Below are 27448 nucleotides of genomic sequence, written 5' to 3'. Positions count from 1 at the left end.
AGGGCCCAGCCGTGTCCAAACACCAGTCTGTGGGTGATGGCATCAGAAGCCCCTCCCCGGAAATCCTGGGCCCCAAACCTGGGGCTGGAGTCTGGAATCTGGAATCCTGTTTATGGCAAACTCTCCGGGGGAGTCCAAAGTGCAACCAGGCCCAGGAGCCCGTGTATGAGATGTGTATGCGAACAGCAGGCAGCCCAGCAGCCGGTTTTCAGTGTTCCGTGAAAGGGGCACGGGTATTCATTGTTTGCCGCGACAAAGACAGGAAGGGAGGAAAGGGAGAGAGAAAACCATCTTGAACTGTTCTAAAAGGAAAATGAATAATTTGTATTCTCTTCACACTATGGAAAAGTTAGGTAGTTCTTCATTAGAATGGGTTCAATCTACGCGTCCATGAAGTATCAAGGAGAAAAGCCCGTTTCAGATCCATTTAATGTACTCTTTATATATTGTAAAAATCCACATTTTAAACGCTCCCCATACATATGTGTGTGTGAATGTGGCTAAGAGAATAAAAAGTTCTTTCTAGTTCGTGTTGGGGGATGGGAATGAAAAAGGGGGATTATGCAGCGTTTTTGCCAGATCTTCTTATTTTTCAAGCGAGGTTGGGAATCTGACCATGAATTTCCCCAAATTTTACGCATGTCCAAATAATTTAAACTCTTCAATAAAAAATAAAAACAAAAAACACATCACCACCGAGGCCTATGAAAACGTCGATTCCAAGTTTGGGGCGACTTTGGTCCCAGATGCATCAGGAGACCAGAGGTGACCTGTCTGAGGACTCCCGCCTTCTCAAGGGGGTGTCAGGAGAACTACGGAGCAGGTGTGCAGGTGGCTCCTCCACCCCTAGGGGGCGGTGGGTTCGCACCCGAGTGCGCACTTCCCAGGGGCCTGTACCTCTCGACCCTGGCTCGTTCACCCCGTGGCCCTGAGAGCGGACACTTTCTCACGAGGCTTTTGAGAAACGTGCACAACAGAGCGCTCAGCACGGCTCCGCCGGCCCTCGGCCCGCCCCTCGGCCCGCCCCCTCGGCCCGCCCCCTCGGCCCGCCCCCTCGGCCCGCCCCCTCGGCCCGCCCCCTCGGCCCGCCCCCTCGGCCCGCCCCCTCGGCCCGCCCCCTCGGCCCGCCCCCTCCGCCATCTTTGCGCCCGGCCCGCCCCTCCCCTCCCTTCCGCCGTCAGAAATTTCGCGCCAAATTGCCGGGCAGACAAAATGGAGCCCGGAATAAGACCAGAAGCCTGACGTCATGAACCCCGAAGCCAATCCTCTTGGGCTGCCGGTCCGGGAGGCGGGGCTAGAGGGCGCAGAGCGGTCCAATTGCTGGCCGCGGAGCCCGAACGCGGCGTCTCGTTTTTCCCGCGAAAGTTGGCGGCGGAGCTGCGGCGTGCTAGTCTCTCCGGGTCCGCGGGGTGCAGGAAGGGAGCGGTGAGGCCGGTGCGACCGAGGTGGGGACTCGGCAGCCAGCCCCGCGGGGTCGGCAGGCGTCTGCCTCTGGGGGCGCAGGAGGGGGCAGGGGTTTCCTGGGGCCGGGACCCGAGAGGGGAACCCAGGGTACCCCCCCTCCGGAGAGGGAGCCGGGCAGCGCGGTCCCGCATTCAGAGCCGAGGCCCCAGACGTGGGGGGCCGCGCTGCCCCCAGGCTGCTGAGCCCTTTGTCGCCGCCCCAGGTGCAGTCATGTCGGGCTTCGACGACCCCGGCATATTCTACAGCGACAGCTTCGGGGGGGACACCGCGGCCGATGAGGGCAAGGCCCGCAAATCGCAGCTGCAGAGGCGCTTCAAGGAGTTCCTGCGGCAGTACCGGGTGGGCACCGACCGCACCGGCTTCACCTTCAAATACAGGTGCGGGCTGCAGCGGGGCAGGAGGGGGGCCGCACCCACAGACCCCTCTGCTCGAGCTGGGCACCCGTCTGCACCCCAGCCTTCGGGAAACGCGGAGAGGTGCAGCAGCCTGTCCCGTTCCAAGGACTTGGGTCCCAGCGGGGCTTCATCAGACCCCCCACCCGGTGGGATCTAGTTTTGGACGTTTCATACCCGAAGTAACTTTTGAGTGAGTCTCCTGTTGCGTGCGCCACCAGCAACCCAGCTAGAGTCACCTGGGCTTTTCCCGGATCTTGTTCTTGTCTTCTTGCTGTCCTTCCAGGAAGCGTCCGGTGCCTTAGAAACTCAGGCTTTAGGTGCAATAGGTGAAGATGGGAGTTACGATTTTTCTTTTTAAATCCTCACCCGAGGATATTTTTCCATTTATTTTCAGATAGAGTAGGAGAGGGGGAGGGGAAGGGGGACACATCAATTGGTTGCCTCCTGCATGACCCCGACCAGGGCCAGGACTAGCCACAGCCGAGGTACCTGCTGACCAGAGTGGAACCTGAGACTCTGGTCTGCGGGCTGACGCTCTAACCAGCTCTAAGCGCTGAGCCAAACCGGCCAGGGCCGGGGAGTTATGATTTACTTCACTCATTCATTCATTCTGGTCTCGTAACCTCTATTGACTGCACACCTGCTGCACGCCAGGCACTGTTCCAGGCTCTGGGCTACACCACTGAATGAGCTGGGCAAGGTCCTTGCTCCTGGTCATTGTACAACCTGTGATGTCATACCAAGTCATCGAAGAGATGCAGAGAACATGAGTTTGCAGGTCCAAGCTCTGGCAGAGTGACTTCCAAGCGACAGTCTCTCTGGTCCTCAGTTTCTTCATCAGTAAAATGGGCACAGCCAGTCCTGCCTCCATTTGTTCATGCACCAGCTGACAGTGACCACCTATGTGCCTGGCACTGTGCTAGACACTGAGATACAGACATGGAAAGGTTCATACTGCTTGCCCTCAAGAAGTCAGTGGGAGCGAGGCATAGAGACCGATAAATAATTATAAAGTGAGAATCACCTCAGAGGAGGAATGTAAAAGAGGAGTTAGGGAGGCTTCCAGAGGAGCCCAAGTTCAAGGTGACCCTTGAGCTGCCAGAAGAGTTGTGTTGGAAGCATTCCACAGAGCAGCTACATGGGCAGAGGTGTGGCGTGGCCTGTTAGGACAAGGGGCTCTCTGGGCCAGGCTGGCTGTTTTACATGGCTCCCGGGCATAAGGTAGAAAGGGATGAGGCCTGAGATGAGGCTGGGGCGCAGGCTCTGTGTAGGTCTGTGGTCCTCAAATGTGTTTTTGGGACAATAGTCCCATGAGATGCTCTGTAAAGAGTGTTTTGCGATTGACAAGACAGACATGGTGTCTGCTGTCTTCTGTCTCCTAAGTTCTCAGGTGTGTGCCTTGTTAGTTTCCTGAGAGAGTTAAAGGCTCCAAGAAGTCCTGAAATGAAAGAACAGGTTTGCAGGGAGTCTCCCAAACTGACCTGTGTGCAGAACCCTGTCTTTGAGTGCTGAAACATCCTTCCACGGAACTTCCTTTGGAGATGCCTCTGCCGGCAGTGGGGAGCCCCTGCAGGGTTCAGTAGTGGAACCGCCGGGAACTCGATGTGTGTCCGGGAAGAGAGGTGGTGGAGCAGTGTTGGCGATGGTGAGGCCACGTTCAGGGTGCAGCGCCCCTCAGCTAACGTTGGTTTCCTCTTCTCTGCACCCTTCCCCACCTTCACCCTGCCACCTGCCCACTCCAGGGATGAACTCAAGCGGCACTACAACCTGGGGGAGTACTGGATCGAGGTGGAGATGGAGGACCTGGCCAGCTTTGATGAGGACCTGGCTGACTTCTTGTACAAGCAGCCTACTGAGCATTTGCAGCTGGTGAGTGGGACCCTGACCCTGCATCCTCCAGGGCTGGCCCTGCTCCAGGCCCTGACAGCCTCTTTCCTTCCTTCTGCAGCTGGAGGAAGCTGCCAAGGAGGTGGCTGATGAGGTGACCCGGCCCCGGCCCACTGGGGAGGAAGTCCTCCAGGACATCCAGGTCATGCTCAAGTCGGACGCCAGCGCATCCAGCATTCGTAGCCTAAAGGTGGGTTTGCTTAGAGGCCAGTGGAGGGTGGCAGTGGCTGCCTCATGGTGCCGAGGGGCTTCGATGGCAGGACCTGGGTGCCAGCTGTGTGGTCCTGAGCCGAATTAACTCCTTGGGCAAATGTTAACTAAGCTCCTCCTGCGGGCAAAGCATTGTGTTAGGTCCTGGAGAAACGACGGCGAGCTAAAGGACAAGCCCGTCCTCAGCTTATCCATCCGGTGAGACTGAGTGAACTAGTAAACATCACCCACAGTAATTTCCGGTGATTGTAAGTGCAGTGGAAGAAATTAAGAGGGTGATGAGAATATGTGGGGGGCCTCTCTGGAAAAGATGAAGAAGGCTTCTTTGAGGCGGTGACATCCGGCTGGAGATCTGAGGAAGAGACGGAGCAGCACGCCGACAGCTGGGAGAGAGCCTTCGGCCGGGGTGGGGTGTGCGGCTAGTGCAAAGCCTAGAGGGGAGGAGGGCACGGCTGGTCAAGGCCATGTTGAAAGCCAGCCATTGTGGCTAAAGAGTGACGAGGAAGCAGAAGAGGTTGGCAGAACCTGTCTTTGATCCAGTCACTGGTCTCTTATTCGGCCGATCCTTACTGAGTGCCTGCTGTGCCCCAGGCGCTAGGCTAGACCTCACTGCAGGCAGACTGGACCTCTTTCCCATGGACCTCCTAGAGAGAAACAGGCGGGGAGCACTGAGATGTTCAGGTCTGGGATATGAGTCAAGAAGAAAAGAAATCGGGCAGCATGACGGGCTGAGGGTGGTGGGTGGGGGTGGGAGCAGGCCTCTGAGGACCTGCTGTGGGAGCGAGTCTGAGTGATGTCACAGCCTGAAGGAGAAGGCTCAAGGAGAAGCAGGCACAAAGGCCTGAGGTGGGGATGGTGTGTTTCCAAGAACAGGAAGGAGCCAGTCAGCCAAACCCCAGGGGGTGAGGCTGGGGGAAGGGAAGGGAGGAAGGGGCGGAGAGGCCAGATGGCCAGGCCTTTCCATCTGCAGAAAGGGGGTTGGATTTTGAGTCACAGGAGGAAACCAGCGGAGGGTTACGTAGAACAGGCTGATTGCATTTTTATTTACTTGTTTATTTTTGTTTTTTGTTGTTGTTAATCCTCATCCGAGGCTATTTTTAACATTGATTTTTAGAGAGAGTGGAAGGGAGAGAGGGAAGGGGAGGGGGGAGAGAGAGAGAAAGGAACATCGATGTGAGAGAGATACATTTACACATCGATTGGTTGTCTCTCACATGCATGCACCCTGATGGGGGCTGGAGATCGAACTTGCAACCCAGGATGTGCCCTTGACTGGGAATTGAACCTGAGACCCTTTGGTACATGGGCCAACACTACCCACGGAGCCACACTGGCCAAGGTGATTGCGTTCTTTTTTTTTTTTATCCTCACCCGAGGACATTTTTCCATTTTTTATTCAGACAGAGCTGGAGGGAGAGAGAGAGAGAAACATCGACATGAAAGGGACACCTCGAGTGGCTGCCACCCGCACGACCCCAACCAGGGCTGGGGACAAACTGCAACCGAAGTACATGCCCTTAGAGGGAACCAAACCCAGGTCTGTCTGGACCACAGGCTGACACTAACCGCTGAGCAAACTGGCCAGGGCAGTGATTGCGTTCTTAAAAGGTCCCTCTGGCAGCCATGCGGAAGGAGAATTTATAACAGGTCCTTCTCTGGCTGCCGCGCGGAAGGAGTGGAAGCCAGGAGAGCAGTGAGCAAGAAGTGGTCCTGACCGTAGTTGTTCTGTTATAAGGAGGTTGTGAGAATCAGATGAAATGAAGTATGTGCCTGTGCTTAGTGAACTCTGCACTGGTGTCCACATGTCACCCATCGGCTGATGTCCCCTCCCCGTCCTGCACTGCACCCACAAGGCCGTGCTCTGGTCTTTGCTCAAATCCCTGCAGTCCGGCAGCTCTGTTGGGGTCCCCATGAAGCCTTCCTTGGCTAGCACGATGGCAGGTCTGCTCCAGAAGCTAGTTTGTGGTCTCTGGAGGCTGCGGAGCGTGTTGGCTTCATCTCTATTCCCAGCAGCAGGGCGGGGCTTCAGGACCACATTTGGAACCAAACTAGGTTTCACGTTCTGCCAGTCTGTGGAAGTGACATTAGACTTGCTCCGTGGAGCAGCTGTTTCTTCAGAGAGGGTAGCCTCAGCTCCATCTAGGAACAAGTGTCCTGTTCTGAGACTCATTGGAAGACACGGAATGGCCTGCTTTGGGTGATGGGTTTCCTATAACATGAGGAGCCTACTATAGAAAGGCCACTTGCCGGGTGCCGTAGAGGCCAGGCTAAGGCAACCCCAGCCCTTTGTAGATCGTTTCCCAAAACACATGCCCTGTGGTTGTTTCAACAGTTCCAGTGTCCCCCTGGGCCATGGCAGGCGCTTGTGGCTCTGGCCTGTTACCAGAGGGGGCTGGCCTCCTCTCTGTTTCTCCCCTCCCCGTCTCCAGGCTTTGGGGGGGAAGGACATCTGCACAAACCTGTAGCTTGCCTGTCTGTCCTGGAAAAACTGGGAATGGGAAAAAAGGATAATGAAAGAAACCTTTCTTGTTTTAGGCTTTTTATTGTAAAATATTACACACAAGAAGGCAGAATAGTGGAATGAATCCCATGTACCTTCACCTAGATTTAATGGTTGTTAACATTTTGCCTTACTTGCTTTCTGTCCCCGCCCCTTCCCTTTCTCTTTTTTTGCTCAAGTATTTTTAAAGTAAGTTACAGATACTTCGGTGTGCATTAAAAAAGGATTGTCGTGCATAGTCTCAGGTGTACTTGGCTCCCTTCAGCCAACCGTCCTCCAATGGCTTTGTTGCAGTCAGACATGATGTCACACCTGGTGAAGATCCCCGGCATCATCATCTCAGCGTCTGGGGTCCGCGCCAAGGCCACCCGCATCTCCATCCAGTGCCGGAGCTGCCGTAACACCCTCACCAACATCGCCATGCGCCCTGGCCTGGAGGGCTACGCCCTGCCCAGGAAGTGCAACACGTGAGTGGGCCTTGAGCGGTCTCTGACTGAGGAGGTGACCTGAGTGGAGGTGTGAAGGATGAGCAGGGAGGGCCTGGGGCAGGGGATGCTCAGAGGAGAGGCACAGAGCTCACGCCCTGAGGCTCGGAGCTCTGACCTCGGTGTCCCTCTGCATTGGTGAGTTCTGCCCCTACCAGGATGCCTGGACAGCCTGTGTGTGGAGCCCGGTCGGGAGGGGAGAAAAGCAGTTCAGAGGAGTCTGTCTGGAGACTTCTGAAGCAAACTGGCTTGCTGGGCCGGGTCCGGAGGCTTCAGGAACACAGCTACCCATTCTCTGTGCCTGTGACCTCACTCATACCGCAGAGGCATAATGTGTGGCCTTTTGGCCCAGAAAACTGAAAATACTTACTGTCTGTCTGGCCCCTTGCAGAAAATGATTGCTGACCTCTGATCTAAAGGCTCTACCCCGTCCCCTTGGCCTCCTAGCTGGTTGCCCTCAGCTTCTGACCTGTTACCGAGCCCCAGGCAGGGCTCGGCCACACTTTCTGTTCCCTGCACTCACTCCCTAGGTGGTCTTGGACACTAACTATGGTCCGTGTGCCGAGGACACTCAAGGGTATTTCCACTGAACTTCAGACTCAAGTTCAACTGCCTGCCAGAACTCCCCCTGCAAGGGTGTCAAATGGGTGGCCCCCCCAAAGGAAATACCATTGTTTCAGGTGTTCAGGCCCAAGTCCTTGGTCTCGTAATGAAGTCCTTTTGGCTCTGCCTTTAAGTTTGTATGTAGAGAATCAGACCATTCCCACCGCCTTTGGCATGTGCTCCATGCTGTTGTCATGTTTTGCCTGGAACCTTGCAGAAACCTCCACCCTGATACCCCTGTGTTCACCCTCGTCCCCCAGTCTCTTCGGCCAACAGCCAGGTGACCCTTACATTGCAGGTGATTCAGTTTCCGTCTTACCTGAAGTCAAGGCCAGTGTGTCCTGCACAGCCCTCCTCAGTCTGTGTCCGGCTCCGCCCGACCTCCCCTTCCCCCTGGGCCCAGCCTTCCTGCCTCCCTTCGTTCCGGGAATTCCCTGAGCGCGCCCTGTCGCAGGGCCTCTGAACTCGCTGTTTCCTCGGCCCAGCATGCCCTTGCCTCCACCGCCACAGTCCGGGGCCTCACCTCTTCCTTCATCTTTTCGCTCAGCCGCCACCTCACCGAGGTGCCGCCCTGACCACCCTCTTCCTCTTGGTGGCCGTCCTTCCTCTCTCCTGCCTGTCACTCTGGGACGTAGTTGCTCGCTGGTTGGTTTTCCTGTCTCCCCTGACTAGAACCCGAGCTCCATAGAGCAGGGACTCTGTTCACCGCTGTGTCCCTGGCACCTAGAACAGCACATAGTAGGTGTTTTGCTACAGTGTTGCTATAGTAATTAAATACCGATTTTACTGCCTAGGGGGATATAGAGGCCTGGACCCTGAGAATGGTCTCCAGGTGCCCAGACCCTCGGGGATCCTGGGATTTGAGGGGGATTTAGTAAGGTCATTGGCAGTCTGGCCCCTCTCTGTGGGGACACTGAGACCCTATGAGGGGCTGGGAGTGTGACTTGTCTGCCTCCCTGCAGGTCTCCCTACTCCTAATCAAGTGCGTGGCCCCCACAGAGCCACCCTTTTAGAGCCTTTCCCAGCTTGTTTTGGAGACCCTTGATTAGCTTGGCCACACCTCGTTGCTGACTCCTGGAATGGGCTCCCTGGGCTCTGGTTCTCAGGGTAGCTCTGGTGACTGTTCTTCTTCCCCCGTATAGGGATCAGGCTGGGCGCCCCAGGTGCCCCCTCGACCCGTATTTTATCATACCCGACAAGTGCAAGTGCGTGGACTTCCAGACGCTGAAGCTGCAGGAGCTGCCTGACGCGGTGCCTCATGGTGAGATGCCCAGACACATGCAGCTCTACTGTGACAGGTGAGGTGGCGGAGGTGGGCGGGCTGGGCAGCTGCGAGTTCGGGAGTCCCTGGCCATGCACCTGAGCTAGTGCTGGCTGTGGACCATCCAGCATGGTGGTGGGGGAGGGGAGGACGTCTGGTTAGGGGACACTTGCTCTGTGCCTGGTACTTCCCATGGTTTCCTCTCGTCTTCCCATCTGCAGGGGCATGTCAGCCCCCATTTTGCAGACTGACTGAGGGTGTGGAGGAGCTTTGAGCCTGTGTTCTTCCTGGAAGAATCTCTCCAGCCCTCTTAGAACTGGGGGCTCCAGGTGGCATAGCTAGATAACCAGCAACTTATCCCAGCCTGACACCCTCCCCTGCCCTGCCCCCGCCTTGCTGTTAAGACTTTTCCTTAGATTTTGTTGAGCGATTGGAAAGAGGGAGAGGGTGCTGAGCTGGGACCTGGACCCCTCACAGTAACATGGGCAGAAGGCTCAGAGATGGTGACTAGAGTTCTTATCCGAGTCTGCACACCCTGGCATCGCACAGGTTCTATGTGTACGTTTTGCTGGGGAGCAGACCTATAGGTTTTATTAGCTTTTTTTTTTTTTTTTTAAAGATTTTTAAATTGATTTTTAGAGACAGGAAGGGAGAGAGAGGAAGCAAAACATCGATGACCAGGGATCGAGCCTGCAACCTGGGCATGTGCCCTGACCAGGAATCGAACTGGCAAACTTTCAGTGCATGGTACAATGCCCAACCAACTGAGCCACACTGGCCAGGGCTCATTAGCTTCTTCAGTGACAGTAGAATGTGTGGAAGTTAGACTCAAGCAACTTGCATGAACTTGCTGAGTCTTAGTTTTTTTATCAGTAAAATGGGGATCATTCGTGACAGTCCTTAATCTCGTTGGGCTGCTGTGTGATGTAAACTGGAAAATGCATGTCAAATGGTGAGCAGTTTCTTATACAGACTGAGTACTCGTAATGTTGTCTAAGCAGTCTGTGATTCACAAAGCTTAAGTGGGATATAGGAAGAGAGGAGTCCTAGAATCCTCTCACAGAACATTAACAGTGACAGTGACACTCCTTCATAGGCTGTGATCCCACAGCAGTCAAGGTAGTCAGATCAAGTGTTACAATCCCCCTGGCTCAGAGAGTTGCAGTGACTTTGTTCTTGTTTTTTTTGTTTTTTTTTTTTGAGCCATATATGAGCATTTATTCCAATATTGCCAGCAGTAAGGGGAGAGCAATAGGTCCTGGAGGTTCTCTGACTCCCCTCTTGCCAGTCGGCTGATTATCTATGGGTGAGGGAGAAGAAAAGTATGTGCAGCTGCAAGTGTAACAGGGAGAAGGGGAGGGGAGGGTCTGCAGTCCAGCCTTCAGGAGTTCAAAGTCCAATAAGGTGGCTAACCTTCTATGATGTTACAAACAGCTCAGCCTGTTCCTGGGACCAGAGAATGGTCATTGTTCCTGAGGCAAACTCCCAGAGAGAATCAGGGTCCAGGCACAGCACCAAGTCAAAGCATGTCCTGTCCTTGGTCTGTTCTCAAAATATGTTTCTTTTCTGAGGAATGGACCCATCCAGGCTCTGAGGCATCTTAATCGTTATATGGCTCTGTGTCATCCTTCAGTTTCCCAGAGTCTGTAAGAGAACCTGTTCTCTCTAGTTAGTAAGGTGAATAATCATTAAACAGCTGTGGCTCTATTCTTATTACATGCCCTTTCCCCTATCATTTTTATTGTTTATTATGTGATGTGTATTTCACACATGTTACCTTAGAGTCACAACTGTTATTGTACAGGGGCGGGGAACCTTTTTTCTGCCAAGGGCCATTTGGATATATATATTTTTTATTTTTTTAAGTTTATCTTTATTGAATGTATTACAGATGTTCCTCCTTTTTCCCCATTGACCCCCCTCTTCCTGGCTTCTGCCCCCCCCCTCCCGCCTTTCCCCACACTGTTGTCTGTGTCCATTGGTTATGCATATAAGTTCTTTGATTTATTTCTTTCCAACCCCCCACCCCCACCTCCCTTCCCTTTGAGGTTTGTCAGTCTAACAACCAATTTGTACTTCTTAATTCCTTTACCTTTTCACCCATTCCCCCAACACCCCTCCCATCTCGCAACCAACAAAATGTTCTTTGTTTCTATGAGAATGTTTCTGTTCTGCTTGTTCATTTTGTTTGTAGATTCAATTGTCAATAGATATGTATTTATTGCCATTTTGTTTGTTCACATTTTTTATCTTTTTCTTCAAGAAGACCCTTCAACATTTCATATAATACTGGTTTGGTGGTGATGAACTCCTTCAGCTTTTTCTTGTCTGGGAAACTCTTTATATGTCCACTGATTCTAAATGATAGCTTTGCAGGACAGAGTAATCCTGATTGTAGGTTCTTGCTTTTCATCACTCTGAATATTTCTTGCCACTCCCTCCTGGCCTGCAAAGTTTCTTTTGAGAAATCAGCTGACAGTCTTATGGGGGCTCCCTTGTAGGTAACTAACTGCTTTTCTTTTGCTGCTTTTAAGATTCTCCCTTTGTCTTGAACCTTTTGCATTTTGATGAAAATGTGTCTTGGTGTGGGTCTCTTGGGGTTCAATTTGTTTGGGACTCTGTGCTTCCTGGACTTGTATGTCTGTTTCCTTCACCAAGTTAGGGAAGTTTTCTGTCATCATTGTTTCAAATAGGTTTTCAGTTTCTTGTTCTCTCTCTTCTCCTTCTGGCACCCCCATGATGTGAATGTTGGTACAACTTGAAGTTGTCCCAGAGGCTCTTTACACTGTCCTCATTTTTTTGCTGTCCTGATGTGTGTGTGTTTTGCTTCCTTATATTCCAAATTGATGATTTGCTTCTTGGCTTTACCTACTCTACTATTGAATCTGTGTAAATTATTCTTTATTTCAGTTAGTGCCTCCTTCATTTCTGACTGTGCATCCTTCATTTCTGACTGGTCCTTTTTTAGTGCTCTTCAGGCTCTCACTAAATTCATTGACTTTTTTTTTTTAATCCTCACCCGGGGACATTTTTCCATTTTTTGTTCAGATGGAGTGGGAGGGAAAGAGAGGGAGAGAGAGAGAGAGAGACAGAGAGAAAGAAACATTGACGTGAAAAGTACACATCGAGTGACTGCCACCCACACGACCAACCAGGGCCAGGGACAAACTGCAACTGAGGTATGTGCTCTTAGAGGAAACCAAACCTGGGTCTCTCTGGACCACAGGCCAATGCTCCAACTGCTGAGCCAAACCAGCCAGGGCCCATTGACGTTTTCACTAAGTTCATTGAGCATCCTTATAAGCAGTATTTTGAACTCTGCATCTGTTAGATTGCTTATCTCCATTTCATTTAGTGCTTTTTCTGGAGTTTTGTTTTGTTCTTTCATTTGGGACATAGTTCTTTGTCTTCTCATTTTGGCTGGCTCCCTGTGTTTGTTTCTATGTATCAGGTAGAGTTGCTATGTCTCCTGGGTTTTCTAGGATGGCCTATTGTATTTTTTTTCTTTTTAATCCTTACCCGAGGATATTTCTTCATTTTTGTTCAGATAGAGTGGAAGGGAGAGAGAGGAAGAGAGAGAGAAACATCAATGTGAGAGTGATACATTGAGTGGTTGCCTTCTGCACAACCCCAGTCAGGGTCGGGGACAAACCACAACCGAGGTACATGCTCTTGACCGGAATCAAACCCGCGACTCATTGGTCTATGGGCCAACGCTCTAACTGCTGAGCCAAACCGGCCAGGGCTAGGGTGGCCTATTGTAGTAGGTGTCCTGTAGGGTCCAGTGGCACAGCCTCCCTGGTCTCCCAGCTGGGCCCTCAAGGTGCACCCCTTGTGTGGACTTTACACCCTTATGTTGTAATTGAGTCTTAATTGCTGTTGGCACATCAATGGGAGGGTTTTACTCAGGTTGATCAGCTGCAAAGACTGGCTGTGCCCACTATTCACCGACCACTGACTACCTTGGATGATCAGCTGTGCAGGGGCCACCACACAGAGCAAGACTTACTTCAGCAGGGCTCTGGTACCCACTGAGTTCACTCCTTGGGTGTGTCACTTGTGGAGGTGGTTGGTTGGCGGTGTTTCGCCATGTTCTGAAGCTGTCCACTGGGTGTGCTGGCTCTGGGGCCAGGTTAGCCTCTGCCTGTGTTTTATCCGGGCCACCAGGCATAAGCTACAAAGTGATCTACAGATGGCTGCTTCTTGTGCTGGGCTTGGAGGTGCCCAGGGAAAGCCAAGTTGTGAGCCAAGGCTGGCTGCTTCTAGTGCCAGACCTGGGGCCACTTAACGAGAGGTATGGGGCTTGCTGAGACCAGATGCTGCTTGTTTGAGAGATTTTAGGAAAATCTGAAGCAGGATTCGAAACAAGCCATTTAAAGCCACTGGAAATAGTTTGGGTGGGCCTGAAAGTTGGGTGGGGCAGGGCCTCAGGGCATCACCAGGGCGGGGCCAACAGTTTGAGCCAGGTTGCTGGAGTCTCAGATATGGCGCCGGCTGCTGCCCTGTGGGGGAAGGACCCACCAAAGGAACAAAGGCCTCTGACAGCATGTCTGTCCAGGAGAAAGCTGCCTCTCCAGCTCTCGCCCCAATGCCAAACAGCTCAGTTCTTCCCCATATGTCTCTGCTTCCTTTCAAGCTGCTTCCCCCATGCTGGAGCTCAGAGGGAGCAGGTCCAAGTAAGTCCGCGCATGGGCCCTTTTAGAGGAACTGCCTGAGGCTCCAGCAGCCTCAGCCTCCCTCAGCCTCAGTTCCCGCTGGTTTTATAGCCGAAAGTGATGGGGATTCTCCTGGCACTGGAACCTGAGCTGGAAGCCTTCACAGCTGGTGTGTCCTGATTTCTATCCACCACATGTGGATGTGGGACCAGCCCGTTTGCGCCAGTCTCGATATGGCCTCTGCTTTAATTTTGTAGTTGTGGGACTTCCATTCAGCTTGATTTCAGGTGGTTGTGAATGATGGTTGTGTTGTAGTCTAGTTGGTACCTTTGGTGTGGTTGTGGGAGGAGGCGATACCATGTTTACCTACACCGCCATCTTGACCGGAAGTCCGAGTTGCAGTGACTTGGAGGCCACACAGCTTCTGGTTGGCAGTGTGCAGATGCATGTCCCAGCGTTTCCTCCACGCCACACTGACTGCCTGGGGCGACTCGGAGACTTCCTTGTTTCAACATCTTACATTGCAAAAGAAGAACTGAAAGTCCACAGGCAAAATGACTTGGCCAAACTCACGGAGCCAAGAAGAGGCAGAAGTGGGGAGCAGCCCTTGCAGGGGCTGGGGGCATGAGGAAGGCTTTCCCGAGACAGCAGAGGGGAGCCCTGCCCTGAGGCTGAGCGCGGATAGATGGCGGGCGATGGGGCTGCTTCTAATTTTTTTTTTTTTAATCCTCACCCGAGGACATTTTTCCAGTTTTTGTTCAGATAGAATGGGAGGGAGAGAGAGGAAGAGAGAAACATTGACGTGAAAGGGACACATCGAGTGGCTGCCACCCGCACGACCCAACCAGGGCTGGGGACAAACTGCAACCGAGGTACACGCCCCTAGTGGGAACCAAACCCGGGTCTCTCTGGACTGCAGGCCGATGCCCTAACCACTGAGCCAAACCGGCCAGGGCTAATTTTTTTTACTTTTATTTTTTTAATTACAGTTTACATTTAATATTATTACTATTTTTTCTTTCTTTCTTTTTTTTTTTTTTTTTAATTTTTATCCTCACCCGAGGACATTTTTCGATATTTTGTTCAGATAGAGTGGGAGGGAGAGAGAGGAAGAGAGAGAGAGAGAGAAACATCGATGTGAAAGGGACACATCGAGTGGCCGCCACCCGCACGACCTGACCAGGGCCGGGGACAAACTGCAGCCGAAGTACATGCCCTTAGCGGGAACCGAACCCGGGTCTCTGTAGACCGCAGGCCAACCCTCTAACCGCTGAGCCAAACCGGCCAGGGCTATTTTTTCTTTATTTTACATCACTGTGCATTCCCCCCCCCCCATACCCTCTCCTGCCTCCACCCCTCCCTTCCCCCTGCCATCACCACACTGTTGTTATGTCCATGAGTTCTTTCTTTGTCCTTTGTGCTCAGTCCCGCCCCATCTCCCAACTCCGTCACCAGAGCCGCCCAGTATTGTTACTAGTTTCAGGTGTACAGCATGCTGGGTAGACAGTCATACACTTAGATGGGGCTTCTGAGGTTGGGCTAGCTCTGAGCCTCCCCTTGGACCCAGGCAGCATGACAAAGCTTGTGAGGGCAGTGGGAGGGCGGCCACCACCCTGACCAAGGACTGTCAGCATCGTCCTCCAGGCAGCTGAGTCGTCCAAGCGTGGGGTGGGCTGTGATGAGGGGGGCGACCTGTTTTTGTTTCTTTTTGTTATAGATGTTTCTCCTTTTTTACCCCATTGGCATCCCCCCTACCCCGTCCCCGGCTTAGTTGTCCATGTCCATTGGTCATGCATACATGCATATAAGATCTGTGGTTTATCTCTTCCCACCCCCACCCCCTCTTCTGAGGGATGTCAGTCTGTGCCCTACTTCCGTGTTTCTGGGTCTACTGTATTCCTCAGACGGTTATGTTCATTATATTCCGTATATAAGTGAGATCATGTGGTATTTGTCTTTTTCTGCTTGGCTTCTTTCACTTAGGATAATACTTTCCAGGTTCCTCCATCTCGTCTCAAAGTATAAGAGATCTTTCTTTCTTACTGCTGCATAGTACTCCATTGTGTACATGTACCACTGCTTTTTTTATCCATTTGTCTACTGATGGACACTTGGGCTGTTTCCAGATCTTAGCGATTGTAAATAGTGCTGCTATGAACATGAGGGTACATATATTCTTTCTGATTGGTGTTTCAGGCTTCTTAGGGTATATTCCTAGAAGCGGGATCACTGGGTCAAATGGAAGTTCAATTTTTAATTTTTTGAGGTAGCACCATATTGTTTTCCATAGTGGCTGCACCAGTCTGCATTCCCACCAGCAGTGTACTAGAGTCCCCTTTTCTCCACACCCTCGCCAACACTTATTGTTTGATGATTTGTTGATGGTGGCCATTCTGACAGGTGTGAGGTGATACTTCACTGTTGTTTTAATTTGCATCTCTCTGATGATTAGTAACGTTGAGCATTTCTTCATATGTTTCTTGACCATTTGTATGTCCTGTTTGGAGAGGTGTCTATTCAGCTCCTCTGCCCATTTTTTAATTGGGTTCTTTGTCTTTCTTTTGTTGAGTTGTATGAGCACTCTGTATATACCGGAAATTAACCCCTTATCTGATATATCATTGGCAATGATTTTCTGCCATACAGTGGGTTGCCTTTTTATTTTGGTGATTGTATCTTTTGCTGTGCAGAAGCTTTATAGTTTGATGTGGTCCTGTGTGTTCATTTGTGGGCGACCTGTTTTCTAGGCGTGTGGGGACGGAGCGCCTGGTGCCTCTCGGCTCCCGGGCCTCTGGGAGAAGTGCTGAGTTGGACTGCGTGGGGAGCTGTCTCCACCAGGCTCTCACCTGCTTCTCCCCTCCTCCCCATCGTCCTCTCAGGTACCTGTGCGACAAGGTCGTCCCCGGGAACAGGGTCACCATTATGGGCATCTACTCCATTAAGAAGTTTGGCCTGACCTCCACCAAGGGCCGAGACAGGGTGGGCGTGGGCATCCGGAGCTCCTACATCCGTGTCCTGGGCATCCAGGTGGACACAGACGGCTCTGGTGAGTTGGCTTTGGGCCCTGGCCTGGCCCTGCCAAGAGGCTCTGCGGTGCCCTGGGCTGAGCCCACACTGCCTCTCCTGAATCACTGGTGGGCCTCCTCCCTGGCCTCACCCCCACACTGTTCCACACGGCCGTCAGGGTGAGCGGTGCTTCACAACCAGAAACCACGTCATCCTTGGCGGAGAAGCACGCCACCCCTCAGCAAGATGGATGACTCCCCAGGAGTCTGCAGGGGCCTCTGACTCCCCCCTACTCTTCCCCTTACTCACTGGACCCTGGAACAGGGGGGCCCACTCCTGTGGGGCGGAACAGGGGACTCTGTCTTTGTGCTGACATTTGTGTTGCCCTGAATCTGGGACCCTCCCCTCCGAGACACCCTGAGTAGGGACCAGGCCTGGGCAGTGGGGTGGAGCTGGTTCTCCCTCACACAGCTCTCATGCACCCTCCCTCCCCCACCCACCCAGGCCGCAGCTTTGCTGGAGCCGTGACCCCGCAGGAGGAGGAGGAGTTCCGGCGTCTGGCTGCCCTCCCCAACGTCTACGAGGTCATCTCCAGGAGCATTGCCCCCTCCATCTTTGGGGGCACGGATATGAAGAAGGCTATCGCCTGCCTACTCTTTGGTGGTTCCCGGAAAAGGTGGGAGTCCAGGCCACCCAGGTCTGGAGGGGACGGTGACTTGACCCACTGGAGGGCAGCTGCTGGATGGTCAGGACATGAATGCTTTTCATCTCTCAGAACTCTCAGCTCTGCCTGCTACTTACAGGCACACATCCCAGCTCCCAGGCTCCTTGTCTGCTGGCTAAGGGCTAACCCTTGATTTCTCTAATAACCCTTGATTGCTGCTAATTTACTGTATGACTTTGGACGAGAGACACTACCTCTCAGAACCCTCGTTTCCACATGGATACGACAGGTGAAAACCTAACATGCCTAGGGCATCACATGTCCTTTGAAACTGTCAAATAATAGAGGTCTAGAAAGTAGTATTACTAGCAGCTACCACACACTGAATTTTTACTGTGCGCCAGGCCTTTTTCTGAGTTTTTATGTGTCTGAAACCCAGTCAGCCGTCACCATAACCCCGTGGGAAAGCTATGATCTTGTCCATTTTATAGATGAGGATACTGAGGCTTAGAGACCTAAGGGGACTTGCTCATAGGCACGTGTAGAGCCAGGAGCCTGCCCCCACGGTTCCCATTGCACTACCACGCATAGTCCACTGGTGACTCCCGTTCTCCTTTCCTGCTACCAGGGATGGTTATCAGATGCTCACACTGTGTGGTGTGTGCCCCAGCCCAGCCCTAAGTATCAGGTTCCTATGACCCTCCCCTCCCTGGGAGGCAAGTAACCACCAGTGAGGCTAGGGGACGTGGGTCTATGAACGTGGTCTCAGCCCAGAGCCTCTGCCTCCCTGCTTGCTCTGAGGTTCATGATAGGTTGGGGGACTGATTGCCAACCTGCCATTGTGACCGGCCTGAGTCCCAGTCCTCGGTGGGTCCTTGCCTTGCCACCTGCATGTCCTCCCTAGGCTCCCCGATGGACTCACTCGCCGAGGAGACATCAACCTGCTGATGCTGGGGGACCCAGGGACGGCCAAGTCCCAGCTGCTGAAGTTTGTGGAGAAGTGTTCTCCCATTGGGGTGAGTGCCAGGATGAGCTGCTCTCGTGGCTGCCCCGCAGGGAGGAGGCTGCAGGGCAGGGCCCCCAGGTCCCGGGATCCTCTTGGCAGGCAGGGTCACCTGTCATTCCTCACAGTCTCTTCCTCATTCCCCTGTGGTCAGGTGGCTCAGGAGAGGAGGGAAATCAGCAGGTGGGTGTAATTTTGGGGTGATGAGCAGAGCACCGGATGAGAGGCAGGATGGGGTGTCAGCCTGGCCAGTCATAGACTGTGGACCTTGAGTAAGTCATCTAAGCTCCCTGAGCCTCAGTTTATGTGCCTACTGAATCATGCCACTGATAGTAGTCATGGCTACAGTCAGGGGCTAGGCATTGCTTGAGGTGCTTTATGTGGATTTACTCATTTAATGTGCACCTCAAGTCTGCAGGAGGTCCTGTGACCCCATCCTGTGGCTGGGAAACTGGTACAGGATAGCTAAGTGTCTTGCTAGTAAGTGCTAGCCCAGGAGCGTGAACGCGAGCGTCTGGTGGGCTGGGACCTCTGCAGCTGAACGTGTTTGGGATTGCAGTGGGGCGCGGATCCCTGCCGTGTTCAGTGGGAGGGCGGGTACAGGGGTGCGGTGTGGTCTCTGGATGGACAGGAAGTGTGACAAGGGCTGTGCAGCGCCGGACAGAAGTGCCCCGCACTGCAGTGTGAGCCGCGTGATGAGGCTAGGTGTTCTCGTAGCCACACTGAGACAGGAGAGGCCCTGGCTGGTTTGGCTCAGCAGTTAGTATCAGCCCCTGGATCGGAGGGTTGTATGTTCAATTCCTAGTCAAGGGCACATACGTACCTAGTTGTAGGTTCGATCCCCAGCCCTGGTTGTGATCGTGTGGGAGGCAACCAGTCGATGTGTCTCTCTCACATCCATGTTTCTCCCTGTCTCCCTCCCTCCCTTCCATTCTCTAAAAATCAGTGGAAAGAGGATTAGCAAAAAAAAAAGAGTGAAAGAGCCCTGGCTGGGTGGCTTGGTTGGAGCATCGTCCTGTACACCAAAGGGTTGCAGGTTCAGTTCCTGTCAGGGCCGCATACCTAGGCTGTGGGTTTGATCCCCGATTGGGGAGTGTACAGGAGGCAACCAGTCGCTGTTTCTTTCTCACTTTAATGTCTGTCTCTGTCTCTCTTCTTCATCTCTCTCTCTCCTCCCTCTGCCCCTCTCTCTAAAATCTATAAACATATACCTGGATGAGGACCAAAGAGAAACAAATGAAATTAATCCTAATAATAGTTTGTTTAAGCCAATACATTTAAAATATTTCAACATGTAGTGTAATGTAAACAAATACTAAGGAGGTACTTACACTCCTTTAGCAGTGAGTTTGAAATCTGTGTGTTTTACACCTAAGCCCACCTCAAGGTCAATAGCAGCATGTGGCCTGCAGGTCTGTTACAAAGATGACATGGGGTTTGGGGTGGGGACGCTTTTTCTTGGGAGTCAGACATCTGTGCCGGCTCCGAGGCCACCCGGAAGTGTGCCACTCCTGTCCTCTGGGCTCTGTGCTCTGAGCCAGACCCTTGAGACCTGCTTCGTGGGCTTAGTGGGCTTCCGCTGAGGCTCAGGGCTGCAGCAGGACTCAGGAGCATGATGGGGGTGAGCCATCCAGTGGGCTGAAGCTCCAGACCAGACGGGCTGGGACAGCTCCCGGAGTTCTGTTCTGTGCTCTGTAGCCAGCTGGGATGTGTGATCTCGGGTGAGCCACTGCTCTCGGCCCCTTGACTGGTGGGGTTAGAGCATGGAGCTGCGCTGGGCCTGACACCCCCTCCCATGACCCTCCCTTAGGTGTACACATCTGGGAAAGGCAGCAGCGCTGCAGGCCTGACGGCCTCAGTGATGAGGGACCCCTCTTCCCGGAACTTCATCATGGAGGGCGGAGCCATGGTCCTGGCTGATGGCGGGGTCGTCTGTATCGATGAGTTTGACAAGGTGAGGCTGACAGAGTGAGGTGGTGGCACCTAGTGGACTCGGGGCAGGGGTTGTGGCCTTCTGTGCCTGGAGAGCAGAAACCACCTCTGACCTGGAGACTTGTATTCAGTCCCCTGCCTGTCACTGGAGGGTAACGGGGAAGTAGCTGACCTCTCCCAGCCTGTTTTTGCATCTGGAGTGGGGAGAGGAGAGCCAAGCCCATACACTTGTCACCAGGATGAGAGGTGACCCAGGTCCTGCCACTGGCTTGGCATTAAGCTGGGACCTGGAGGTGGTCGTGCTGGAGTTCCCTGCTGGAACTGCTCTGCCCCCCCTGCTGGGTCTGACGGATGCCTCTCTCCCGTGCAGATGCGAGAAGACGACCGCGTGGCCATCCATGAGGCCATGGAGCAGCAGACCATCTCTATCGCCAAGGTGACTGGTCCTCCCTGGCAAGTCCACTCAGCTGAGGTCCAGCCTGGCCTGGCCGTGCCCAGGGTGCTCTGAGCGCTGGGCCGAGCCCTTCTGCCCAGGCCTCTGCTGGCAGTAGCCTGCCAAGAACATGTGTGTTGGTTCAGGCATGAGAGCGGGTGGGGTCCTCATCTCTGATCTGTCACCTGCTGCCCCTCACTCTCCCCTCCCAGGCCGGCATCACCACCACTCTCAACTCCCGCTGTTCCGTCCTGGCTGCTGCCAACTCGGTGTTCGGCCGCTGGGATGAAACGAAGGGGGAGGACAACATCGACTTCATGCCCACCATCTTGTCTCGCTTCGACATGATCTTCATTGTCAAGGACGAGCACAACGAGGAGAGGGATGTGGTGAGTCGGGGCCACGCGGTGCACGGGCTTTGCTCCAGCCAGGCCCACAGTTCTGGGGAGGGCTAACCCGGGGCTTGGCCCACAGTGGGTAGCCAAGGAGGCGGCAGTTGGGGACTGCAGAGAGCACTGAACTAGGGTGCAGAGTTCTTCTGTGAGCAACAAGCCGTGTAATTGGAGGCGAATCACTCCCCCTGGGCCTCAGTCCCTTGCATATGAAATGGGGAGTTGACATTTGGGTGCAAGTGATTGAACCCCACCCAGTTCTGGTCCATAAACTTCTAAAAGGAACTTAGTGGTTCTGCTCTCTCCTGGGGGGAGGCTTGTTCTCTGGAGCTGCTCCCTCTGCTGGCCACTCCGAGCAGCTCCAGCCCTAGGGAAAGAGGGGCCTCCCCTTTTCCATTGGCTGTAGCCTTATAAGCTCCTTCCCTGCCTGCTCAACCTCTGTTGGGACCCTGGCTCAGGAGGGCCTGCTGGCTGACCCAGAGTGCCCTCTGTCCCTTAGATGCTGGCCAAACACGTCATCACTCTGCATGTGAGCGCACTGACTCAGACCCAGGCTGTGGAGGGCGAGATCGACCTGACCAAGCTGAAGAAGTTCATCGCCTACTGCCGCACGTGAGTCCTGGGTGCTGCCCCGTGGGCTGGGCTGCCAGCTCCCCTGGGGAGGAAACCCTGTTCCCTGGCCTGCTCCTCCAGAAGACGCCTGAGATGATGCTGCTGAATCTGCTCCTCTTCTTTCTGACCTACGCAGGTCACTCAGTGGCTGTCAGCCTCAATTTCCCCATCTTCAAAATGAGGATGTAGGATTGAAATGGGCTCAAAGACTCCCCCACCGACTGGCATTCAGGGAGGCAAGGCAGTGTGGTCGTTGTGACACAGGCTCTGGGTAGTGCCTGCCCCCACTGGGTGACCTTGGGCAAGTCATTGGACCTCTGAGCCTTGCCTTTCCTGGGTTGGTGTTTCCGGGGTTCTGTAAGGATTGCCCAGATGATGAGTAAGTGCTTGCATAGCCCTGCTCCGAGTACACGCTCAGGAAGTGGCAGTTGCAACTTCTAATTGTTATTCTTATAGATTGTCAGTGGTAGTGGTCATACATAGGGTCATTGCTCTGTGCTAGGCAATGTTTTCAGTATTTTATGGACAAGTGAAATTTAGCTCCTCCCAAACCTATGAAATTGGTGTATCCTGACTACATTTTATAGATAGGGAAACTGAGACAAAGAAAGGTTAAGTTACTTGTCTAGGGTCATAGGTAGGATGTAGTGGAGCCAGGATTTGAACCCAGGTACCTGGCTCCAGAGGCTGTGCTTGCAGCCATTGTGCCAAGGTTCTTGATGCACACCTCCTTTGTCCCTAAATGCTGGTGGAGGAGTCTGAGTGCCCCTTCCATGGGAGGTGGAACGCTGCAGTCGGGCGTGTCCCTAACTCACCACCTGCTCTGGGGTGATGGGTGCTTTAGTGCCCAGTGATTGATTTCTGGGTCTTCCTCATGGTTCCAGGCTCCTCCTGGCCTTGGGGAGCTGACTCCCTCCTCCTCACCTTGGTCTCCTCATCCTTAGCATGAGGGTTGGTTGAGGTGATCTAAGGCTTCCCTTAAATCAGACTGTCAGTCGACTTGCGATGGGGTGGGAGGGGCTGGGACTTGGGTAGATACTGATCAGCTATCACTGCTGTCCACCCTCCGTCCTGGGGGAGTCTGACATGCTCCCTGTCCGTGGGCAGCAGTCACTGCCAAGCCTCTTGTGGGCATCGCTGCGCATCACATCCTCAAATATGTTGGGGCAAGAAGTTTGGGGTCGAGGACTGCTGTGAGCCTGCTCCCAGTGGGCCCTGTGCTGTGGCTGAGGCAACCCACTACGACAAGAGCCACGTCCCGCAGTAGGAGGGGTGGTCTTCGCTGCAGATGGACCTGGCTTTCCTCTGTTTTCTGACAAAGAAAACTCTGTTTCTGTCTCCCAGAGTTATCTCTGTGACACCTCCGTAGCTCAGATTTTACTTAAATCTCTACCTAGCCTGTCGTGGGGAAGCACATGACTGTAAGCGGGCTGGGGTCAGGGAAGGGGCCCCAAGTTTCTTTCCTGGCCTCATGCAGCTGCTCCCCACCCTTCTGCAGGAAGTGTGGCCCGCGGCTGTCGGCGGAGGCCGCAGAGAAGTTGAAGAACCGGTACATCCTCATGCGGAGCGGGGCCCGTCAGCACGAGAGGGACAGCGAACGCCGCTCTAGCATCCCCATCACTGTGCGGTGAGCCGGCGGGCAGGGCTGGCACCTGGGCCTCACTTTACACGCAGGGTATGCCGGCTGGTGGGGCCGGGGCCATTGCTCACCACACAGGACAGGCCCGTGGTAAGGCCTGCTGGGCACGGGGGTCCTTTTGGAGCGTAAACTGTGGTCTCCCTGATTATTTGTATTTCCTGGTTTAAGGTCAGGAAAACTTAGAACCTTCTCCTGAACTCCATCTGGTTCCCTCATTGCAGGGAAGCCCGAGGGTGAGGGAAGGTCCAGGCCTGGGAACCTAGAGGCCTGGGTCCCCGCCTCTAGCCCCCAGTGTGCTGCAGGAGACGGTCCTCCTTCTCTGGCCCTCAGTTTCAGTGCCTAACTCGCCCCATGCTTGTGTGTTTACACAGGGGAGCACAGTGATTAAGAGCTGGGGCCTGCCTGGTTTGAACCCTGCCTTCAGCACTGGTTAGTTAGTGAATTTGGCTGAATGTAATGGAAAACCCAAGTAAAATGGCAAGCAAATTGGAAGTTTATTTCCCTGTTAGGTGAGAATATCCCAGGGGAGGTGGTCCACGGTTGTTGTGATGGTTTCTCAGAGTCATCAGCAACCTGGGTTCCTCAGGCTCACCTTTATCCTCAGAGTCTAAGATGGCTGCTGGGACTTCAGCCATCACCTCTGCATCCCAGGCAGGGAGAGCGGAAGGAAAAGAAGGGTTCACCTTTTAAGGACACTTTCTGAAATCCCCACAAAACATTTGGACTTACAATTCATTGGCCACACCTTAGTCACACAGACACACCTGGATGCAAGAGAGGCTGGGAAATGTCCTTTACCTGAGTGTCATGTGCTGGAATAAAAGCTGGGGTTTCTTTACTGAGGAGGGGGGGGGCACAGGTCATGGGACATCCAGCAGTCTCCGTGTAGTCTCACTACCTTGGACAGGTAACCTGCTGTCAGGATGGGCAGAGGGGAAGAGGGGTCAGGTCACTGGTGTTGCGGTGCCCCACAGGCAGCTGGAGGCCATTGTGCGCATCGCCGAGGCCCTCAGCAAGATGAGGCTGCAGCCCTTCGCCACGGAGGCGGACGTGGAGGAGGCCCTGCGGCTCTTCCAGGTGTCCACGCTGGATGCCGCCTTGTCGGGCACCCTGTCAGGTGAGCAGGCGTGGGGATAGGGCTCAGGGCTGGGCAGGCTGGGTGCATGCGGGGGCCCAGGGTGTGGCTGCTTTTCTGCATTTGCTTCCTTTCTGTCCCCCCAGCCGTGTTCCTCCAGGGTGGGAAGAAGCGGCCTCTCCCCAGCCCCTTGAACACAGTCCTTGCACCAGTTCATTAGGAATGGGTGCGGGTTGCCGCTGGTTCCGAGCAGTAGCCGGCACCCCTGTAGCTCTTTCCCTCATTCTACCTATCACTGGCCCCTGGAAGCCAGGCTGCCCACTCCTCCTCCCCGTCTCAGAGATGAGAAAACTGACACTCGGAGAGGTCTTCTCGGTGCCCACGGCCGCCACTTGGCTAGAATGCAGGTCTCTGTCCCCTGGGCCTGCCTAGGTCCTGCTGCCCAGAGTCACACTGCCTGCTTCGGGCTCACCCTTTGGCCAGCCTCTGGAGCACTGACCACACGCCAGGCTCTCGGGTAAACCCATTCTCACCAACAGGTCCTTCGTTGTGCTTAGTGTTACCAGGCACTGTTCTAGGTGCTGGGAGTCTTAAGAGCCAGGAGATCTCCAAGTCCCTGCCTTGTGCATGGGGCTCTCATTCCATGTGGGGAGAGACAGCAGAGTAGCAAGCGATCAAGTTCAGGTAGGGAAAGTGCAGGGGGAGAGTCCCAGCAGGCCAGGTGTGGGGGAGGGAGGGGCGCCTCTCTGAGGAGGTGACCTCGAGCAAGGAGGGGGACAGGAAATGTGACTCCCTAGGGGAAGAGTGCTCCTGGCAGAGAGGAGACTGAGTGCCAAGACCCCAAGGAGGGAGCAGGCTTGGCATGTTCAAGGGCCAGGGTGGCTGGAGCCAGGGGGAAGGGAGAGGGTGGTGGGTGGTGCCTGGTCCCTTCCCCTCCCTCCTCGGTGATGACTAAGTCTCTGCCCTGAGGGGCTTCCTGTCACACCCCACAGTTGCTAATGGAGGGTCCTCTGGGATGCTGAGAGCACCTGGACAGGTGTGATTTGGGGCAGTGAAATTTGAGTTGGGCATTGCGATTTGTGTAGGACTCTGCCTTGCAGACTCCTCATTTTAATTTGGAGCTATGAAGTCCCTCTCGGTGGCTGCACCCCGTCCTCCGCAGGCCTTGGTTGCCACAGTAGATGGAAGCCGCCTGGGGCCCTGCACAGCCTTCTCCTGGGTCACTGGTGGGTCCCCTCCAGCCCTGCGTCTGAGGTCTGCTTCTCTAGGTCCTTGTCTCTGCTGCCAGTCCAGCTGGGTGCGTCCACATGTTGTCAGCTTTCTCAAAAAGGCAGCTCGTGTCCATCCTCAGAGCCCTCCTGTGGCTGCTCCTCTCACCAGAATCAAAACAGCCTGTGCCAGGCCTGCGGGGCCCAGCACCTGGCCCTGGTTACCAGTCGGGCATGTTCCTGCCTGGTCCTCTGTACCTGCTGCCGCGTCTGCCTGGAGCAGCCTCCCACGCGTTGGCCTTGTTCCCTGACTTCAGGGTCCAGTGGTCTCCTCAGTCAGACCTCCTGCCTGGCACTCTGCTCCTCCTCTGACTTTCTCCCTGGCCTGGCCTCAGCTGCTCTTCCTTGGGATAGAGGCCTCCACCTCTTCAAGCCTCCCACGGTGGGCCAGCTGAGATCCGGCCCCCTGTCCCCGTCTCCCTTCTCACGCCCACAGGGGTGGAGGGCTTCACCAGCCAGGAGGACCAGGAGATGCTGAGCCGCATCGAGAAGCAGCTCAAGCGCCGCTTTGCCATTGGCTCCCAGGTGTCGGAGCACAGCATCATCCAGGACTTCACCAAGCAGGTGGGCCTTCCGTGGGGCTGGCGGGTCTCCTGTAGCTGCCATGGCCGGGTTCCTGCCCACCAGCTCTGGTGGCCCAGCGGACAAGCTGTGGGGGCAGCTGTTCTCATCCCAGACCAGCTCCCACCGCTCCTCCCCTGTGACTGGGCTGTTCTTCTGTCTCGTTATTGGCAGAGGACAGGTGGCTGTGGTTCTGGTGGAACCACACCCAGGCTTCGCCAAGTCCTTCTCGGCTGCCCCTTCCCGCATTGCCTGGCTTTTGTGGGGTGAGGACGGGCAGAGCCAGGAGGGTGGCCTCCATAGAGAGAATTCTGCTGGCCTTCCAGATGTTAGGGAGAACTTGCAACCGTCTTTAAATCTCAGGAACAGCCCTGATATCCGTCCTCCGTCCCCCCTTTTGCGTACATCATCTCATTCTGATCCTTAGAGCATTACGCAGGAGGTAGTACCGCGCCCGCTCTGTAGCTGAGCACAGCAGGGCTCAGAGAGCTTTGGGATGTGAAGAGCTTGGGTTCCAGAGTCAGACCGCCTCGATTTAAGTCCCGGCTCTGTCACTTAACTTGCTGTGTGACTGGGCTTCTGTGCCTCAGTTTCCTCCCTGTGAAGCTGGGATTCCAGCGCCATCTGCACAGTTGCAGTGATGGAGCGAGTTGTTTTCGTGAAGACTGAACAGCCCCTGGTGCACAGTAGGTGCTCAGGAAGTGTGACTCCTGTGGTCAAGGAGGGGTGTGATGGAAAGTTCCTGTGAGCAGGGGCTCTGCAGGGCCCAGTGGGTGGGTTGGTGGGTGTCCTGGGGTCCCCTCAGGAAGTAGACTCCTGCACCTGGCCTTGTGTCCACAGAAATACCCAGAGCACGCCATCCACAAGGTCCTGCAGCTCATGCTGCGGCGGGGCGAGATCCAGCACCGCATGCAGCGCAAGGTCCTCTACCGCCTCAAGTGAGCCCGCCGCCGCCAGCGCATCCCGCCGCAGGGGTGTCATCCCGCCGCCGCCAGCGCATCCCGCCGCAGGGATGTCATCCTGCCGCCGCCAGCGCATCCCGCCGCAGGGGTGTCATCCCGCCGCCGCCAGCGCATCCCGCCGCAGGGGTGTCACCACCCCCTCGCCTCCCCGCCGCCATCTTGAACTCGCACTTTCCTCTCTGCCCCTGGATGGAGGGACCCACCTTCCCCTGGAAGGAGCCACCTGTCTTGCTCGTCGCCTCTAGACATCAGCCCCAGACAGGTCCAGGGAGTGTACCTAGGTGTTCACTGAAATAATAAAGCTGTGTGTTTGGATACGTGGAGGCTTCTGCTAGGTTTCTGATCTGCATCTGCCACCTGGGCTCCTGGGCAAAGCTCATCCTGTTGTGGTCCAGGTCCTCACTGCTCTCGGGGATGATGAAGCCGGTTTCTCGCGGGTGA

General features: G+C 54.5%; 1 protein-coding gene across 2 annotated transcripts; it reads left to right on the top strand.

Annotated features, from left to right (window-relative positions):
* The first annotated feature begins 1345 nt into the window (after positions 1-1345).
* On the top strand, positions 1346-26997 carry MCM5 (minichromosome maintenance complex component 5). 2 transcript variants are annotated; one of them, XM_036251916.1, is made up of 17 exons: positions 1346-1445; positions 1667-1841; positions 3602-3728; positions 3808-3936; positions 6751-6923; positions 8687-8842; positions 16340-16506; positions 16971-17142; positions 18035-18146; positions 19944-20087; positions 20436-20501; positions 20711-20887; positions 21390-21502; positions 23001-23129; positions 24116-24258; positions 25921-26048; positions 26886-26997. In XM_036251916.1, the coding sequence occupies exons 2-17, from the start codon at positions 1675-1677 to the stop codon at positions 26985-26987; spliced, it is 2205 nt and encodes a 734-aa protein (XP_036107809.1). In that variant the 5' UTR covers positions 1346-1445; positions 1667-1674; the 3' UTR covers positions 26988-26997. The 2 variants fall into 2 exon arrangements, with proteins under 2 accessions (XP_036107809.1, XP_036107810.1); XM_036251917.1 differs by having other exon boundaries at positions 1350-1425.
* Positions 26998-27448: the final 451 nt, after the last annotated feature.

Source organism: Molossus molossus, unplaced genomic scaffold (assembly GCF_014108415.1).
Source record: "Molossus molossus isolate mMolMol1 unplaced genomic scaffold, mMolMol1.p scaffold_m16_p_10, whole genome shotgun sequence".
Taxonomy (NCBI): Eukaryota; Metazoa; Chordata; class Mammalia; order Chiroptera; family Molossidae; genus Molossus; species Molossus molossus.
This window is presented reverse-complemented; position numbering and strand designations above follow the sequence as displayed.